The following is a 19,973-nucleotide window of genomic DNA, read 5'->3' as shown; positions in this document are numbered from 1 at the left end:
TCATCGGTATTGGCTTTAAAATGAAATATCAGTAGCTGCCAGCATGCTTTTTTTGTTAATATGCACATTGAAAAATATTGAATTTCATGTCTCTGTCTGCTGGTGGGCCATTACGATAAAAATATGCATGCATAAGATGATGTTAATTCCACTACAGAAGAGATAAGTAAAATTAGGTAAGGAAAAAATGGATATATCAATATTGGTTATCGGTCAAATGAGTTGTTGCATATTGGCATGTTGGATATCGGCAAAAAATCCAATATCGTGCATCCCTAATATTTTGATGTTAATATTCTACCTTGGGTAGGGGTGTCTGAAAAACTAAAGCCCCTCTGGGGATTTAAAAATCTAAATTCCGCCCCTGGACAGAGTGAAACTCAAATACCCAAGAAAAGTCATAACAAAACACATTTTGAGTGGGGGTTTTTCTTAATGATACAGTGGCAAATTAAAGTCATGCACACACTGGTGAGGGGCTTATGAGCAGTAAAACCAGGGCTAGAGATGCTCTTTCATCCCAGTTGAGTGGCCCCTCCTCCTCCCAGTCTGTCAGCCAGGCGCACCTTTCCTCTCTGGTCCTCCAGCGTTTCTTACCTTCTTGTCGCGTCTCTCAGCCTCGTTGTCTGGCGGTGAACTCTCACCCCAGCTGCTTGGGAAATGTCATACAGCAGGCAGAGGCCCGTGCTGCAGTAGGGGGGCGTAATAGGAGGAAAAAATAACAACATTTTTTTTTTTTTTTTTACTGCTCTCACTGCATCTTTTATCCGCGTCTCTGCCGTGCAAGTGCCACATCCCGCTACCAGCAGCAGCAGCCGCCGCCGATGACCCATCGCAGTCTCAATGCTTATTTCGCATTAGGGCTAATATAAAAAAATCCGTGCCAGACATGTGAGTAGCAAACCATCGCTGTCGTCCTGACTGCTATGTGCTCACGCTATTGTATCCTCACACCAGTGAGAACAAATGGTTATTGAACCGTGTCGTTGTGCATTTAGTGTCAGAGCGCCGGTTCCTCGGCGGCTGAGCCGGAGTGTGTGCACCCTGACGGGGCAGATGGAGCCTCGCTGGCGGCTTGTTTTGGGGGCTCTGCGTCGGTTTGGCTAATTGAGCAAAAGGCTGTGATTTTTCTGCTGTAAATAGCCCCCAGATGGAGGGAAAGCCAGTTCAATCACTGGGCTGTGTGACAAGTGTTTGTGTAATGTAGCCCTTGCTCTATTTTCATTTACATGTGTAACATTGATTGAAGGTAGCTGTGGAATGGTGCTGTGGAGTCCAGCAGCCTGGCATCTCCAGTCAGATGTGGAGGCCCAGGTTAGAGCTCACATAATGCGGCGGTGTTGATCTGAAATCTGTTTGTGGGGCTGTGTGAGGGTGACAGGGAGCAGGAATCACAGGAGGATCACCGGTGTAGATGTGAGCACATGAAACAGGAGGTGGTGTTGTTTGTTAAAGTGTCCAGAGCTCAAAGCACAGATGTGCCAGATTGATTATCCAGTGTTGTTGTGTTTTTTCACTAAAGATGCACATGGATAGTTTCTGATTTCTGGTAACAACTTTACAGAAAACTCACTCTATTTTTTATTTTTATTTTGTGTATTTTTTTTTATAATCATTTGTAGTATTTTGCCTGGGTTATTTGTGATTGTACATGAGATGTGTGACAAAATCATTTCAACTTAAAGGTCCACTTAATAGCTCAGCTAGGGGTGCACCTGCTTACTTTTTCTCTCCCAGTCTGGTGATACCTCAACTCAGGTTATCAGCCAATATCAGTGCTCAGCTAAACTGTGGATATCATATTTTTATTTATAGCAACATGGTGTATGTAGGGCTGCACGATATGGAGAAAAAAAAATTACAGATATTGTCATATGAGTTGCGATTTTAGTGGTAATGGTAATTTTTGCATTTCATTTTCACTGAAAAAAAAATATAAAAATATCGATGATGTCATTTTTGCTGGGGTCTGTACCAAACAAGCTTGTTCCCTTACATCTGGAATATCATTTGTAGGCTTGGGCATCTCTGTAGCAACACTTCATTTATAATGGTATGGTATGTTGTGACACATTTTAGCTTTCTCAAAAAATTACAGCTTCTGCGATTTAAGTTGCACATGGCCATAGTGGGATTTTGATAATATTTTGATTGGTTATACAGCACGAGTTGTGGGACTAAATTAAAGTCAGCATCCCACCATGAGTGAAAGAATGAAGTGATTAATTTCATAATAACATTGACAGAGAAATTGGATTTAATGTGGATTGGTTATACGCACAATCTTCTCAGTAAGGTCAGCTTTGGTGCTAATATTTATTTGGCGTATGGAATCGGTGCATCCCTACTCTTAACCACATCTCATGGTCTTCATCAGGGAATGAAGACATTTACTCCATTGTTTAGTTATGTTGGACATTTTATAATGTTAACAGACAAACTCAGAAACACTGAACTTTAACTTTGTCCTGTAAAAGACATACCTTTAAGTGTTTGGCAATTATGAATTTAGATATTTTGAATCTTAATTTGAAGGATTTTCAGACATTTTGTTTGATGTTGGAGAGTAAAGAGGTAAGAGGGAATGCAAGGAGGCAGATAAAGGATGACATGCAACAGGTTCAGGCCATCAGGACGCTCTGAATCCACTTATATTTCTGCTAAAATTAGCAGCATTTTATATTTGAAATTGCTTGCAGGTAATGTTTATGCATCAACACGTTCTATGTCTAAACCTGAATGTTGTTTCAGGGGGGAGAACATGATGCTTCTCTTCAAGATGTCGGCCCAACAGACTAACTGGCTTGTGACGACGATGCCCAGTCGAAGATCCTGGGATTGAGACGTGAATCCCTTTACACTGATGGCCTGGACTGAGTAAGCACTTTGTGTTTGTCTGGGTTTTGTATATAAAATGCTGATATTGTTAAAGGCAGCAGGTGATGATGTTCTTTTTTTCTGACAGGTTTCAGCTGGCCTGCTGAAGCTATGGGGAGCTGTTGGAGCTGTCTGTACAGAGACCCCATCCGAGACAACCATCTCACCAAATTTAAGGTAAATAATCCTAGCCTGGTTCCAGACCATAGACCCCGCCCACTCAACTGAGTAGGCTTGGATCACTGGTCTGGCATACTTCAATGAATTTGCGATTTATCTCGTCCAAACGATGGACGGACCAATGAACGCCGGGGGTCTTGCGATTAGCCAATCAGCGCCACGCTGATGTCAAGCTGTACGCTGGTGGGTAACTGGTGAGGATAGCAACAATGGCGACCGCTACAGATCCTACAGACCACATTAACAATGCTATCGAGGTATTTCACCACTACTCGCGTTAATGGAGGACCAAATTAAGGAAGCCGCTAAACTGGATTTAACGGCGATGCAGCTGGGCGTGCACGACGACGGAGACATTTTAAACGGGCAATGCTCGCTTGTTTTCAGCACCCCTGATGCATGGATACTAATGACGTCAGATTCTGGGTGAGTCATTGATCTCTACTGATTGGTTAGGGAAAAATCAAATTCCCTCCCCCTTGTAAATCGCCTTCAATGGAAGCCATGTCAGACTGAAGGTTCTGGGAGCTTCAGTCTGACACTCAGGCTAAAATAATCCCACATTCACGTTAAATTCAACTCATTTTTTTGGAGCTGTCTTGTGATCTTTTGGCTGGCGATCATGTTTACACGTGACATTGTGCAGTAATAAAGAGATGTATTTTGCAGCCTATTGCAGGCTAAATTTTCAGTTCCTTCTCTTCATGTTATATTTCTAATCCCTGTCCTAGGTCACCAATGTGGATGATGAGGGCAACGAGCTGGGCTCTGGGATCATGGAGCTCACCCAGACCGAGCTCATTCTTCACACACGTAAGAGAGATGCCATCCGGTGGCCGTATCTCTGCCTGCGCCGCTATGGCTACGACTCCAACCTGTTTTCTTTTGAAAGCGGTCGTCGCTGTCAGACTGGGCAGGGTAAGCAAACCGTTTGACGATGTTCTAATATTCTCTTTATATGTGAACATTTAACTGCGTCAGTTTCAGGGTCCTGGTGTTGTGCATATTAGCTCACTGTCACACTATCATTACTTACCAGGATGCTTGAGCAGAATAGAGCACATGTTAAAGTTGAAACGGACAAAATTTCAGCTCCATCCCTCCTAGCGTTTCCAAGTGGTATTTTTGTTTGCACCACTGTCGCAAAGACAACCGAATTGCTTTTGGTTTTCTAGCAACTAGCAACTACCACAGTTTCTGCAGTAATGTTGGTTGTTCCATTTTGTTGTGAACTGATTGACGCACTTCCTTTGTGCTGTAAATGTAGCCTTCATTTTCCCGTGTGATCATCACCAGTGGCAGACAGATTTGCATAGTGAAAGCGAGACATATTTTTTAGATATCAGACAGAATTGTGAGCTCGTCTGACATTGCTTCTACTCTAACCAATTTGCGCTGGGGAGGGGGATTAGATTTTCCCCAACCAATCACTAGAGACCCACGTACGCGCCTGAATCGAACCGCTGTTTCATGTCACAATGCTAGATGAATCAGTGAACTCAAACTCAAAGGAGTGGGCAGATTCAAAGGTCTGGACTCAGGCGTGAGGCTGAACCAATCTAAACACTGAAGGTGTCATTATTCTATAGTTTTTACATAGTGCAATTAACATCTACTTCAAAATGATAATTTAAAGCAAAAAAAGTTGTCTTTTTCCACTCTAAAGTTATTGGCAACACCTGTGCTTTTCCTACTGTGACAATCCAAAATAACTGGCCTATGTCAGATTCAGACTACATATCAGCCTGATGTGATGGGCAGCTGTGTAGTCTGTGATAGTCAAAGACAACCAACACAGCATCTGGGATGCCGCACTTTCATCTTGTGTTTGGCAATGTTGACCCACCGGAGCACAAAGTGGTCTTTTGTGTACGATTGCAAGGGTCGGGTTGTGCTTGTTCAAAACTGGTTAACGGGACGTATTGTCCAACCATGCTGGAAATCAAAAGTATTTAAAGTCGTTGAAATACAAGACATACATATCACATTTTCAGACAGCTCTCCTGGAAGACATTTATAGTGTTTCACTCAGTTGAAAATGATAAGAAATAGTTGAGTCAAGAATAAAAATAGGACTGGAGAGAGAAGCTCAAATTCTGGCTTCTTTCTCACCTTTGCACTGCTGGATTTTCACTGTGTGAAACGGGTGTGAATGTGAGAGCGTCAATTTACGGAAAGTTACAGAAATAGTCAGGCATTTCATTTGCCTGTAGCGTGCGTATGCATAATGACGTGAGGCATTACGTGTTATCGTATTGGTAATAGGCTGTACTCATCAATACCCGATACTGCATTTTAGGCAGTATCGGAGGCATTTCCGATACTGGCATCAGTATCAGTACAACTCTAACCCTGGTACTGTCCTAATGTGTCGCCTTATTGGCCGTGCAATGTCTCCCAACCTGTTTTCTGCCGCCTTGACTGTTTCACACTCGTGTTAATTTCAGTAACAGTTCCACCATGTCGTCATTGGTCCAAGCAAAGAAATCGCTGTAATATTTTCGGTAACAAAGCAACCAACTGCAGACAATCTGCTTCTTGTTTGTGTGTGTGTACACAGATCATTTTTGTTCGAAAGCGCTTCTTTAAGATGAAAACATATCAGTGTGGGTGTGGCCAAAGACTTCTAATCATTTGACAATACCAGTAAGAACAGGTCAGGAGCATTATGCCAAATTAATCACACTTGTGGGCACAACATCATCACCTGCACACATCCAGGATGTAAGCTGTGCACCCACACATTCACTAAAGCATGTCTTCATTGCCAAGCGGCGATGAATGGTTCCAGGTTCACTGTCTTTTAAGTGTGTGAACTTTTGTTGTTACGACTGCCAGGTGTAGCGAAGAGGGTTGTGATTGGTCAGGATCCAACATGCAGTCTGCCATGTGAAGTCACACAGCGCAACACTGTGGCACAAATATCCTGTAGTCTGATTTCGGCATAAGTTTAACACATCGCTTGTGTTCACACATGTAGTGTTACTGAACAGGAGGCATACCGTGTGTGCTCGTAACCACCTTGTAACAGAACAAGATGTAAAGATGTTAAATATTTAGTCACAAGATAGATGAACAGATATAACTTTGTCGGTCGACTGTTGATACAGCATATTATCAGCATTTATAACATCTATTCTTCAGCCATGGAGTTCTATGTCTTTGCATTGTTAGTGATGACCAACTGTGGCCTAATGATGTTGTTATTTTGCCTGTTTGATTAGGAATCTTTGCATTCAAGTGCTCCCGTGCAGAGGAGATCTTCAATCTGCTTCAGGAGCTGATGCAATGTAACAGCATCAACGTGGTGGAAGAGTCGATGATAATGAGTCGCAGTGGTCACACACCAGAGATGGAAATGTCTCGCACACCACAGACTCCCAACAGTGAGTCACACCACCACCAACTCACACAAATACCCCCCCCCCCCCCCCGCCACACACACACACACACACACACACACACACACACACACACACACAAGTAAAGCTAATTATACTCTTGAGATTAATTGTAGGACTTGCATGCAGCAGTACAGCAGTAAATTTAGCAGAATTTATGAGCTATTAATAGACACAGGTTAAACTGAACCTTACTGAGTCACAGGTATCCAGATAACACCAAGTAAAGCAGTGACACAGGCTGCAGCCACAGACACTACTTATGGTCAGTTAGGGCTGGAAGAACAGTGACTATGGTGTCTCCAATATCCTCTTAAAGAATGTATTGTGACAGAGAAATTTCTAATAATAAAACCACGAGAGTTTTACCTCAGATGGTGTGCCCACTCATGATCTCAATCGTTTGGTGTAGTGTGGTCATAAAACTCAGTCCGAGCTGTCTGTAGTCAGTATTTTTCTTGTCTTAACTTTCCCACAAAATCAAACATGATTAATATCACTGAAAGTTTTTATTCTTGGCTCATACAAATACTGAAGTTCATTGACGTGAATATTGTCAACAACCAAAAGGTGCACTCTCTCCAGCACCAAACAGGAAGCATTAAACTGGGCAGACAGTAAACATGGAGGGGACCTGGGGGAGATGCAAGAATGTGAACAAGTTTCGGTTCTCTTGTACTGTGGAAAGGGAGGAGAAACTGGTGGAGTTGTGGAGTGAAGAGGAGTCAGTGTTTATTTCAGGGTGTATCTGATCCACCAAACAGCACTTAAAAGAAGATCAAGATATACTTTATAAACCCTGAGGGGAAATTCAGTTTCTTTCACTCTGTTGTCATATACACACAGGTCTGAAATACACACATGCACAAAAAGGACCTATAAATACAATAAATTGAGAGAAGTCAGAGGGAGGAGGCTTAAGGGCACCTTGGCAGTGCCCAGGAGGCAAATTATCACCTCTCTAGCTGCCAGTCCAGACTCCATATTTGGTCTATACAGGGATTTGAACTGGCGATCCTCTGTTTCCCAAGCCAAGTCCCTATGGACTGAGCTACTGCAGCCCCTTTAGTGAGAAATCTTAATTTCACAAGCGGTTCACTCTCATTCCCACAGTTTCCTCCCTGACTGAAATAGCTAACCAATTAAGTCTTGTGGTGAGTTGAGGCAACATAACCCAGTCTTTCTAAACCAGATTTTCTATTGTTGAGGCAGAAAGTTACAGAAGTTAGTGTCAGTGTTCCAGCTGTGTTCGACAGCTGGCTTGTGTCCATGTTGGTAGGTAGCACTTAATTCAGTAGATCTGCTGTAGATCCACTGGATCACTTGTGTGGCCTGGGATGATGATGGTGCCGTTTGTGGTGCTGCTGCAGGTTTTAAAAGGGTTGCTTTGGTGTGGATAGATTTCTTTTTGTTTTGTATCATATTTACCAGTTAACAGACAAAAAAAAATTGTAAACAGAAACTTGTCCTAAACATTGTCGCTTCGCAGCAAGAGGGTTCCCGGTTCAAACCCGGAGTGGTGGGAGCCCTTCTGTGCAGAGTTTGCATGATCTCCTCGTGTCAGTGTGGGTTTTCTCTGGGTACTCCAGTTTCCTCCCACAGTCCAAAGGCATGCAGCTTAACTGGTGACTCTAAATTGGCCGTAAGTGTGAATGTGAGTGTGAATGGTTATCTGTCTCTATGTGTCAGCCCTGTGATAGTCTGGCGACCTGTCCAGGGTGTACCCTGCCTCTTGCCCTAACAGCTGGGATAGGCTCCAGCCCCCCCCCCCCCACGACCCCCAACAGGATAAGTGGTTACAGAAAACAATTGAAAAAAGGATTTATATCAAAAGTCTCAGAAGCCATTGACAAGTGACTCCTCAGGTTCCACTGGGATATAACAATTATGCTGACAAATTTTCTCTTCAACTTCTCTGTGCCCTGTTTTAAGCTTGATACTATTCATAACACATCATTTTCTCTGGGTTTGGCATGTTTATGGAGCCACCAGATCACAAAAGCCGCCTTGCATTTTGTCTGTCTTTATATTGTCACATAAATGTGTTTGCAGCTCCAGCGTTCCCTGTCCAGGCTTTTCCCAACGGCTACCCTGGTTATCCAATCAGAGGTGATTCCTCTCAGCCCTCTCTTGCTGATGATCATGGTCATAGCCTCATGGGTTTGGAAGACCAGGTAAGACCTAATCATGCTCCTTATAGTTCACTGTATCTGTGCAAGTTCACAATTTGACCGTTTTTATTTTCCCCAACAGACCCACACCTATGTAAATACTGTTAGTATGGAGGGGGATCTCTCTATGCGTCACTGTGTGCACTCCCTGCCTGAGGTGCGGCCCAGCTCTTTCCCTGAAACAACACGGGGAGCCATGCCTGTCGGGGGCCAAGGAAATCCGCAGTCCAACATGCGGTGCTGTCCCCTGGAGGAGCATAATGATCCTCAGGTGTTCTTACAGCCGTCCTCGCAGGAGGTCAAATTCATGCTGGGCCCCACACCGGCACAACGCCATCTGCTGGAGAGAGAGCGGGAGAGAGAGAGGGAGAGGCATGGGCACAATCCTCACAACCTTCAGCCAGTAGAGGGTGCAACAGGCTCAGAGACGGAGGGAGACGAGCCCTCTATGCACCTGTGCAACTCTCACTCCTATCATCATTTCCATCATCACGCACACCGGCACCCGGGCCTCGAGCACCCAGACAGCTGCCAAAGCGGGGAACTCACCTACGAGAACATCAACGGGCTGAGGAGCGGCCGGAAGCAGCGGCTGAGTCCCAGCAGCGTGTCTCAGTCTGTGGGTTCTAGCAGCAGCAGCAGCACTGGGGACAGTCACACCCACTCCCTCCTGCACCCACACTCCCTCGGCCCATCGTCTCTACCCCCGCAGGGTTACCCCTGCGAGAGGGGCATGGGTGGAGGTCATCGTCGGACAGCTCTGCTTAACTACGAGAACCTGCCCTCTCTGCCACCGGTGTGGGAATACAGCGCTCTGCAGCGGGACGACGAGCAGGAGGAGGAAGATGATGAGCAGGATGAGGAAGAATATGAGGAAGAGGAGGAAGACTTTGATGAGTATGAGTTCTCAGAAGGCCCTGGGACACCCAACGGGTACCACCAGGATGGTCGGGGCATCCACAGAGATGCCCTGCAGAACTATGTCAACACAGAGCAGGTCCAGCCGCCCCGGCTCCGACACGCCTGCCCCCCGCATCCACGGCCGTGTCAGCCAGACAGAGGGGGGCGAATATTTAGCTTTGATTTCCGCAGACGATCGAGGTCAGGGGTTGGAGGCTGTGAGCACGGCCACATGCCTCCATCGCGGCAGCTGAATTACATCCAGGTGGACCTAGAGGGAGAACCTCCCTGCCAAGCCCTCAGCGGCGGGGGTGCCCAGACCCAGCCACAGCACCAGCGCCTACCACCCAAAAAATGTGGCCCGCAGGCACCCCGGCGCAGTGAATGCTACGCAGTCATTGACCTAAAGAAGACCGCTGCCATGTCCAACCTGCAGAAAGCTCTGCCCAGGGATGATGGGACTTCCAGAAAGACTCGCCACAACAGCACAGACCTGCCTCTGTAAACGGTGTTCAGACTGAAGAGGAACGATGAAGACAGATGAAGGCTTATCCTCATCTTAGCACACTGGACCCTTCACTGTCATCCATCCATTCAACTGTCGGGCTGACTAATACAGTACAGGTACCTAATTAGAAACTTACTGAAACCTATCTGTGCATATAACAGGAAATGAGGAATCTTTGAGGAGAATTTGCCATTTTATTCTGTGTTATTTATTAGATATGTGGTGTGAAGCTCTCTCGAGAAATTGGCAGTTTGCTGGATATATGGATATTTAAATATAGGCATAAAATCATATAAACTTGTATATGATTTCATGCTTAGCTATGACTTAGAGCAGAGACCTCTGTTTTCAGTGGAAGCAGTCATTGCCATACTGTATTAGCAAACTTTAATTCATGAACCCATCTCCACTCACACATTATTGTTCCTATCATTTAGTTATTTTACATCCATGTGGTTTTTTACTTAAATACTATGAGAGGCAAAAATGTGACCTCGTTGCAGGAGAAGTTGGCGTGAAGGAAGGTTAATGGTTCCTCCAAGATACTGGCCAATATTCATACCTCATCACAAGCATCTAAGTCTGAACATGTGGCTAGTAAAAGAGACCATTATTTGTTCATATATGCCTATAGAGCATTTTGCACACAATCCTATGGAATTGTATTTTATCATATTTAAGGGAATGGTGTCGTCCAGTCCAAAAAAAAAAAAATTATGGAGTTAAGTGAACAGAAGAGATGGTGATATTTGCAGAGTTATACTAAACTGAATGATGGTAAAAGTAGCACACATGGATGAAACGAGCTCCGGCTCCCTCCTATCCACATGCAGCAAATGAAAAAGTAGCATATCATCTTTGATCACATCCTTCTGCACCTCATCCCAGACCTGCAGGAGGTCCGCGCGGTTTACGCTTGTCACGTTGCACTTTTGACCCTGGGCCACTGAAACGCTCTTTGTCTCTACTCCCACGCCGCTGGAGCCACAGCTTCGACCGTGTCCTTTTTACCAAAAGCAGGGGGCCTAATATTTCACGCACATTCTTAGTCAGCATCGTAGGTAGGATTTATTTACATGCTTTGATGGTGACATCAACAACCTCAAATAGTGGCATTAAGCTATAACCTCACATAAAAAGTGCTGAATATGTAATTTGTCAGTTATCAGGTGTGAATGCTGTTAAAGGGTAATCAAGTATGTCGCAGAGTCATGACGTGGAGATTTTTGTGAGGCTATTTATCAACCTTGGTCAGATATTTATTTATTTATTTATTTATTCATTCTTTTGTTTCTGATTGTAATAATTTTGTTTTCCATGTGACGACCAGCGTTTTGTAATCCAGTTGGTAATGCGGAGACCAAAGTTTCACCTCAAATTATCACTGGACTCTGGTGTATTACTGTTATAACTGTGCTTAGTTATATTTAAAAAGAAAAAAAGAGACTGTATTTATATTTTAAGTGCCAAAACTTATTTGCAAACTGTATGATGAATAGAAATCAAACGTGCCATAAGGATTTGTAGGAAACAATAGGACAGAGAGTTATGAGGTGAATACAGTCCGGAGATAAAAACAGAAAAATCCAACTTTTCAAGGATTATAATTAAAAACGATAAAAACTGCACATTCCACCTCATCCACATCGACAGCCATCTGGGAGCGAGATCTAAGAATGGTGATGTTGTAGTCTGATAATCACAGCCAGGGTGGTTTTATGCTGCTACATGTACATATTAACAGTAGCCCCTGTAGGCTACAGGTACCTGTCAAAATGAAAACGTTATGTGTTTGAACCTATGCGATGTCAGATCTTTTACCATATTGTTAATTGCTAATAGAAGTAGCATTGTTGTGTTCTTCTGGGATCATTTATGAGCAGTAGAAATATATAATGTACCATTTCAGAGAACGTTTCATTTGGCAAGTATTTCATTTCATTGATTGTTTTTCTGGACAAACTGGCTGTCTGAGAGCTGACGGAGGCACAAGCCCACTGACGCTGTCATGTTTTTGTTGAGCGCTCACATCAAGGTGATATTTTCCAGCTGACGGAGGAGCTTTTACACATGTTTAGGCCTTCAGATGCCGACTTAGCTGTAGTTCCTTCAACAGAGCATTCAAGAGATCAGTATGGGACACAAATACAAACTCTCAACTTCTGATGAGGAGGGTTTTTTGGCTTCTGTGTGACATCATGTGCAAATCAAAGATGATTCAAAAATATTTATGCATGATTATTGCTTCTGATTGCTGCTGTATAGATATTTATTTTACATTAAATATATTTATTTAGATATTTCATTTAGAATGATATAAAACTGAAAATCAGTCAGAGGAAAACTAGTTCCTAAACTCACATAATCTATTACTATTACTGCTATTTTTTTTTTCAAATTATTATTTGCTATTTATTTTTAGACATGATACAGTTTCATTTTATGACTTTTATGTTTTTTTAATAACCAAAATTGTTCAGTCAATACAATGCCAGAAAATGTGGAAAAATGCACACCAGTCTCTAAATTACAATACCAGTACCCTTTAAGTGATACTGATGCCAACAGAGTACTTTATTTGATACCTTTTTAAAAAACTTGATTTAAAACCCATCATGTGGAAGGAGTGGCGTATAATATAGCCATTTTTTTCAAGGGTTTTGGTCCATGTCGATACACTGAACTGCCAACTCTGTCTAATACACTGCGCTCAACCTCACCACACCACAGACTGTATGGGTTGTAGTTGCTGAGGCAGTGGGTCAGTCACACCTTGCATTAGATGGAGAAATGCTTTTTTTTCTGGATTAAGGCTGGGTTAGGCAGAAGTCTGGAAACGGCAAAAAAAAAGATCAGAATTTCCTCCCCCTGCAGATTCGCCTTTCTGTGCTAAGCCCCTCCCACCAAATGATCATGGTATATGTTAAAGTTACCTTCACAAAGGTGAACTTAAAGCCACTGCCATGACTGTTTAGCTCTGATTAGCAGAGGGCGAAACTATTAGCAGCATTCTCTCTTCATCTCTGAAATGCTTTGCCGATACTGACACGTGTTACAATATATTGTGTTTAACTTCAGACTCTCCTTTAGACTCCCGTTTTGGGTTGCTTTGCAGTGTCGGCAGTTGTTGCTAATGCTGGAATAGCAACTTTGCAGGATTCTCCGCTACTGAATCAGACTGTCATCAAACAGACGTGCACACACATCTGCATTTGTAGAATAGCCAGTAGGAGCGCCCCCTTGCTGAAGTGATCTGTGATTGGCCAAAGTCTCGCGTCACAGGCTAGATTTTCCAAAGATTGAAAACAGAGCCAAGAGGAGATGCTGAAATCAATGTTTTACTCTCAGTCCACTTGCATTACAGTATGCTCAAAGTTTATTGTGGGTTTTTTGCCCATTGAAGCCAAAATTAAACTCCCTACCCCAGCTTTAATCTGTAAATTGTTTGGTACACAAAAAGCCTATCACAATTTTCCTAAACCCCAAGGTGATGTCGTCAAGCGGCTTGTTTTGTCTGACCAACAATGCCCAAATGTTTTCCATTTACAGATATAAAACAGACAAAAACAAAAAATAAAATGAAATAAAAAATAAATACTACTAAATACTACTGCTACTGGTTTGATGGTAACAATAATGATAGAGTTTTAGTGTCTGATAAACATTCCCAACACAGAAGCTTTAAATAACCCCAAATGAAAAATTGATGCTTTGTATTTTTGTTCCGCCATCATATTTTAATATGACATTTTTAAAAAAGTATCTTCTATCACAAAAAGGCCAACTGTTAGGGGACATTTTTGAGTGTGTTTGCGAAGATATTGTCATGATACATTGGAAGGATGTTTACATTTTTGCAATAATGGGTGAATTCTTGTTTTGTCGATCTAAATCAGACTGATGTGTGAAGTGTGACTTTTAAATAGTAGTCTACGTATAGAGCTGTGGGCTTAATGTATTTAATCGCCTGTTCTTCTGTGAATCAGCAGTCTTATTTTGATTTCAGGTACAATGTTTACCTTTCAATCTTCATAGTGCGATCTCAGCTATGAAAGTTAAAAAAAAAAAAAAAAAAGATGCCTGTTTTCTTGATTGTCAGACACTGTGTTTGCTTAAACTCACATTAACAGTGCCATACAGTAGGTGACCATTGCCAGTACTTAAATTCAGTTTTATTGTATTGAACTTTTCAAACCAGTGGCTATGTTTCATCCAGGAAACAGAAAGTGTTTCATCTAATTTCTCAGAATATTGTTACATGTGGTTTTATGGTCATTTTTAAAAAAAAATCCATGTTTAAATGTGTTAGCTATCTTTGTTATAACGCAGTAACCTCACCAACACCCAAACCAGTGATTACAGCATCATTACCACAGACTCCTTTGTTTACCGATTAATAATCAAAGTAAATAGATGTGCTAAATCATTTAAAAAAAAAAAAAACGCTTTTGTGATCTAATTGCACTTGAGTTCAAACAAAGTGCAGCTCCCATCCCATTACTCATTGTGACTGACTCGGGGGTTGATGATATCTGAAATGTGTAATTCTCAGTCACCTTCACTGTTTATGCTCTAGGCGTAAATTCACACAGGTGTCAGTGAAATTTATCAGGTGTCGCCCAGGGGTGTGATTGGTTTTTCAGGGCAGGATGACACAAAGTTCCTCAAACTGAATTTATTGGATGGGATGTTAAACAATAAAAGGACTTGCTCTGTGTTTACTGTACAAACATGAACGCCATGAAGTCCATTTTAATAAATTTCTCACTGTGCCTTTCATATTCAAACTGGAGAAACATTTTCGTCGCTGTTTATGAGAGCAGCCTGCTGTTAAAAAAAACGAAGCCACATGTTGAAAGTTTAGAAACAAAGTTGAAGGGGGCCTGTGGTTTCATACTTCAAGCTGTACTTGAAGTTGTGTTTGAAAAAAGTGCCAACTCCTGATTGTTTTACACCATACTGTATTTTACAAATGTCTGTTTAAAGGAATGTTTGGAAATTCTGGGGAAAATGCATATGTGCTTTCTTGCCAAGTTTGATTGGAAGATTGATCCCACTATTGTGTCTGTGCACTAAAAGTAACACTGAAAACACTCCAAGCAGTGGCAAAGTGTGGCCTGCGGCAAGCTGCCATGTAATATCTATGGAATGCTGCGGCGGCCTGTGGCCATTTGATTCTGTGGCAAACTGCGGCCAAACTAAAAGTTGAGTGTGTTTTAACTTTTAGTGGTAAATTGTGGTCAGAGAATACCAGTAGCCAGTATGTAAACAGAGTCCTGTGACTCCTGTGACATGTTGACTGGTGTTACAAAGAATTTCCTCCTACCTGAAACACATGAACACGCCCCCCAGCAGCAGAAAAATATAATTATAGTGGCAAACCACACTTCAAGGCTGCTTGACGTGTTTTCGACGTAAGGCTACAGCTCATAGATGGTTATGTTAGCTTAGCATATAAGCAGTTGCTAGGAAACCAGCAGTAACTCCAGGAAGTCACTGCCCCCAGCCATGAAGTAATTCAGCACACAGTCTCGTAACCCATTGGCGGTCAGTCAGCAGCGATAAACCTCTTGAGGCTAGGGCCAATATTTGGAGAGCTCCAGTGTAGCCAGCGGATATCCGGATCGAGACTTCCCCCTCTGGGCAGAGGCCATTTTGGTTAATCTCTATAAACAAATATCTACACATATGAACTAGAGCACTCCGAGAGCGCAGACCTCCGCCAAGCAGCTCGGATTTCCCGCCATTTTATTATTTTATCCACGTTGCTTCAACCGCTCACCACCAAAATTTTATCATCTGTTCCTTGTCTCATTATCAACATTTCCTGAAAATTTCATCAAAATCCGTTCAGAACTTTTCGAGTTATTTTGCAGACAAACAGACCAATGCTAGCGAAAACATAACCTCCTTAGCGGAGGTAATTAGGGGTTGGAATCACCAGAGGCCCCATGATACGATATTATCACGATACTTAAGTCACGATACACTATTATTGTGATATTAAAAGTATTGTGATAAAATTAAATAAATAAATATATTGCTTTTTATTAACTTTGTCCAACTGTAAATTGTGTCCCAAAAGGAAAACTCTATCAACATCTGTTTATCTTATAAGATAGTTTTCAGTCTGTCATCTTGCTTTTTTTAAACTGCATCAAAAATGTATCTAGTGAGCTGAAAAAGTATTAATTTTATATTCTAGTAGGCCACCAAAAGCTTAATTTCCACTTGTCATATTAGTAATTTCTATGATAAACAAGTTGTTACTTGGCGTCCGTGTATCGATACGATGTTGCCACACAAAAATATCGCGATACTATGCTGTATTGATTTTTGCCCCCACCCCTAACATAAATGACGATAGCTGATGGGTTCCCAGATTGCATTCTGGACTCTCCACACAGACTGTTTACTTGCCCCTCAAACATGATTGGTCAAAACTACTCAGACTACAAACGGAAACCAACATCTTGTCCCGTTGCTACAAATTCTGCAAACATATGCACATATCTGCTCATAGAGGTTATTCGTCACAAAATCATTGCTCATCAGACTGATTCAGAATGAGAGCGATACCAATCTTCTCATCAAACTCTTGGCAGGAAAACAAATATCTTAAGCATATCTCCAAAACTGTTGAACTACTCCCTTTGGGTTTTTGACATTAAATTTGAATGAGTCATCATTTGTTGAGATTACACGAGTCATGATCTTAATAATCTGTTCAGTGGTTTAGGAGTGAAAATATAGCCAAACTCGGTGTGACTGAGAAGGTGTTGAATCATGACTAGTATGTTCTGTAGCATATAATGTTAATTATGAGTAAAGACTACTGTGTGTTTGTCATTATGATGTCATGTGCACTCCATGATTCCTCATCAGCTGCCATTTCTTGTCATAGTGCTGAAGAATGTGAAAATAAAACTCCTTTCAGAGATGTTTTTTTTGTATACTTTTGTAATTTGTAACCACTGAAAATGTGTAATGTAAGCTGGGTTACGAGAGTATAGGAGGAACAGAGAGAAAGGCCGCAACACGGTTTGCACCACAGCGCTACATGCCATCTTCATCAGTGGTTTTTCATCATCATCATCATCATCATCATCATCATCATCTTAAGTGATTCTGTATCATCATCAGAAATTACATATTGTAAAACCTCAACTTCCTGTCCATGCTATGAGATAGATCTCTGTCAAAATACTGAAAGTATCAGAAAACTGTAATATCTCTTTATTATTATTATTATTATTATTATTGTGGTTTTTTTTAATCTGGTTTGTTTTTGTCTGGTATGAGGGTGTGCTCACCACCAGAGGGTGATGTACATGTACGGGTCTGAGCTGTACATTTTTGTGTATTTGCATACAGGTTGCATTGGCCTAACTTTGTGACTATTATATCAATTTACGAATCGAATGAGTGCCAAATATGCTCGAGCATGACAAAATCCGGGACCTACAAGGAACTGCAGGTACTCTCTGACTCATCGGAGTCAGACACGAGTGACTCGCTGCTGTTGTAGACTCTACTTGTGATACAAATGCACAGCTGAAGGTTTAACCATGCTAAATATTTTTGCTGGAAGGGGGGGGGGGGTTCTCTTTGTTTTTGTCTCAGTTTGGCAAAAGTTTATTCAGATATTTGTTGTATGTTTCTGTGTTTCCATCCATGGCTTATAAATGCGGTGATGGTCTTATCATGCTGCCATTAGAGGTGAATATTAAAAGCTGATTTGCTTCATTTGTTGGACTGTCAAAAAGAAAACATTTGGGTCATCTTCATTCTTGAATCATTCCACACAGAGATGTATGTTATCTGACCTCTTCATCCCACTCTGTCCCAAAACAAAGTGAGCCTGACATTTGGTGACTTTTACCCTGAATTTTATCAATTATAGTGTGAATTTGTCCAAAATGTAAAAGTAAATGTAATTCTAATATTAAAATGAAGCTATGAAAATATCTTATTGCGCACTAAACAGTGTCTAATTTTTTTTCTTTAAGTCAAACCTTTAATGTTTCAAAGAATCGATAAATGTATTTGAGTGAAACAAAGCATTTCCCCTCCTGGATCACGTGCCTCTTCAGTTCATTACATGTAAATTTTTAACATTACAACATTTACAAGATATTTTTTAAGGTATTCCTAGAATATTTTTATAAAATATACCAGGCTGCTCAACAATCAGAACAGTACAAGACTTTGAAAAAAAAAAAAAAAATCTTTTTTTAAGAGTGAAAGAAACGAGTCAGGTCAACACAGCTGATGTGAACACCGAACCTTTTTGGGCTGATCAAACCTGATCACTTTTGGAGGTGAAATGCTTTGTTTGCTCGTGTCTATTTATTATTTTCTGAGGAAACATTGAAGACAGATGTGAAACGAGCCTGTTAAAATGTGTATAAGACAACACTCAAACCATTGTGTGAATAATCATCCTCCAGCCCAGCAGCTGAGAGAAACTGCGTTGTGCGAGGGATTTCTGTACCCTGAGGAGAGAAATGATGTTAACTGTGTCAACACCATCCAAAGTAGAGTTTTGTTCAGAGTATGTACAGATGTCTGTAGCTCAAAAACCTGCCCAGGATATATTACTTTTTATCCAAGTGGACACAATCATGTTTCCCATTTTTGCTTAAACCAGAAATTAAACCGTGATTTTACTCCACAATAGTTTTTGCAGCTGAATATTAACTTCTTTTGAGCATGTAATTAGTGTCTGCCAGTGTATAAACAATTTTAATAATTTGATGTACAGAGAGCATGGTCCTTGTTAGCTCTAGAGATTTACAGCAAACTGTAAATATATGCCTTAAATAGTAGCTGTCTTGTCTTGTGTTCGTATGTCTGTCTTGTTTTATGGTTACTGAATTACTGTATCAAAAGAGGAGCCTCACAAATAAAGCAGAGCTTTTATTGTTTCTACTCTACTTGGCGTCACTAATGTTAAGTCTGGGGGTTTCTGTATTAACTGAAGCGCTCAATAATTAATTTTGTTGTAACAGAACACAGGTGGACAGACAATGCTGGCACATGCCGTCATGAAGCTCCCGCTACACTTTGCCATTTGAATGGTGGATTTCTGTCTGACCACTAAATGTGCCTGAAATATGATCATCTGAAATTTCGAGTTTCCCCAGTGGAGTTTTCACTACAAACAGTTTGGCTGCTTCACTGTGTATCAAACAACAGCAGCTTCCATATGACAGGAAGTTGGGGTTTATTCAAAGAAAAGGGTATGTAAGTTGCAAAACAATTTTGGTAGCTTCTGAATTGTAGATAAACCTGCTGAAATGTTAACTGCAGTAATTCGTCAAATATAATTGAACTCTGTCTAGCAATTATGGCAAATATGCCACTTACGAAGTTAGGGCTAAAATTCCTGCCATGCAGGTGTCATGTTGCATTCTTGTGGTGTCAGAAATTCCCACTGGGATAACTCAAGTGAACGCCCCCTCAAGTTAGAATGCCAGCACAGAAAGTCTGCGAAAATCTTGGTTTACGACTTGCCCACTTTGACGTCGTATACGCAGAAACATGGTGGATGAAAGTAGATGATAAAAAAAAAAATATTAGTTCACGTGTTACGAGGCGGCTGAGGCTCAGGAAGTAGAGCAGTCATCTACCACTCGGAGGGTCAGTGGTTGTGTGTATGTAGTATGAATCGGGTGAATGTTTATCTGATGAGCAGGTGGCACTCTGTATGGTAGCCTCGGTCACCAGTGTGTGAACAATGCTTGTGTTGTGAAGCGCTTTGAGTGGTCGCTACCATTAGAAAAGTGATATATAAATGCACTCTATTTATGTATTACATACAGTACAGGCCAAAAGTTTGGACACACCTTCTCATTCAATGCGTTTTCTTTATTTTCATGACTATTTACATTGTAGATTCTCACTGAAGGCATCAAAACTATGAATGAACACATG

General features: G+C 41.6%; 1 protein-coding gene across 1 annotated transcript; it reads left to right on the top strand.

Annotated features, from left to right (window-relative positions):
* Nucleotides 1–583: 583 nt before the first annotated feature.
* Nucleotides 584–18,927, top strand: frs3 (fibroblast growth factor receptor substrate 3). Its single transcript, XM_049585430.1, has 7 exons — nucleotides 584–891; nucleotides 2,752–2,877; nucleotides 2,966–3,054; nucleotides 3,789–3,975; nucleotides 6,282–6,443; nucleotides 8,511–8,632; nucleotides 8,712–18,927. The coding sequence occupies exons 3-7, from the start codon at nucleotides 2,989–2,991 to the stop codon at nucleotides 10,032–10,034; spliced, it is 1,860 nt and encodes a 619-aa protein (XP_049441387.1). The 5' UTR covers nucleotides 584–891; nucleotides 2,752–2,877; nucleotides 2,966–2,988; the 3' UTR covers nucleotides 10,035–18,927.
* The last annotated feature ends 1,046 nt before the right edge of the window (nucleotides 18,928–19,973 follow it).

The sequence above is a fragment of the Epinephelus fuscoguttatus genome, linkage group LG1 (assembly GCF_011397635.1).
Source record: "Epinephelus fuscoguttatus linkage group LG1, E.fuscoguttatus.final_Chr_v1".
NCBI lineage: Eukaryota > Metazoa > Chordata > Actinopteri > Perciformes > Serranidae > Epinephelus > Epinephelus fuscoguttatus.
The sequence above is the reverse complement of the archived record's forward strand: the minus strand, read 5'-3'. Positions and strand labels throughout refer to the sequence as shown.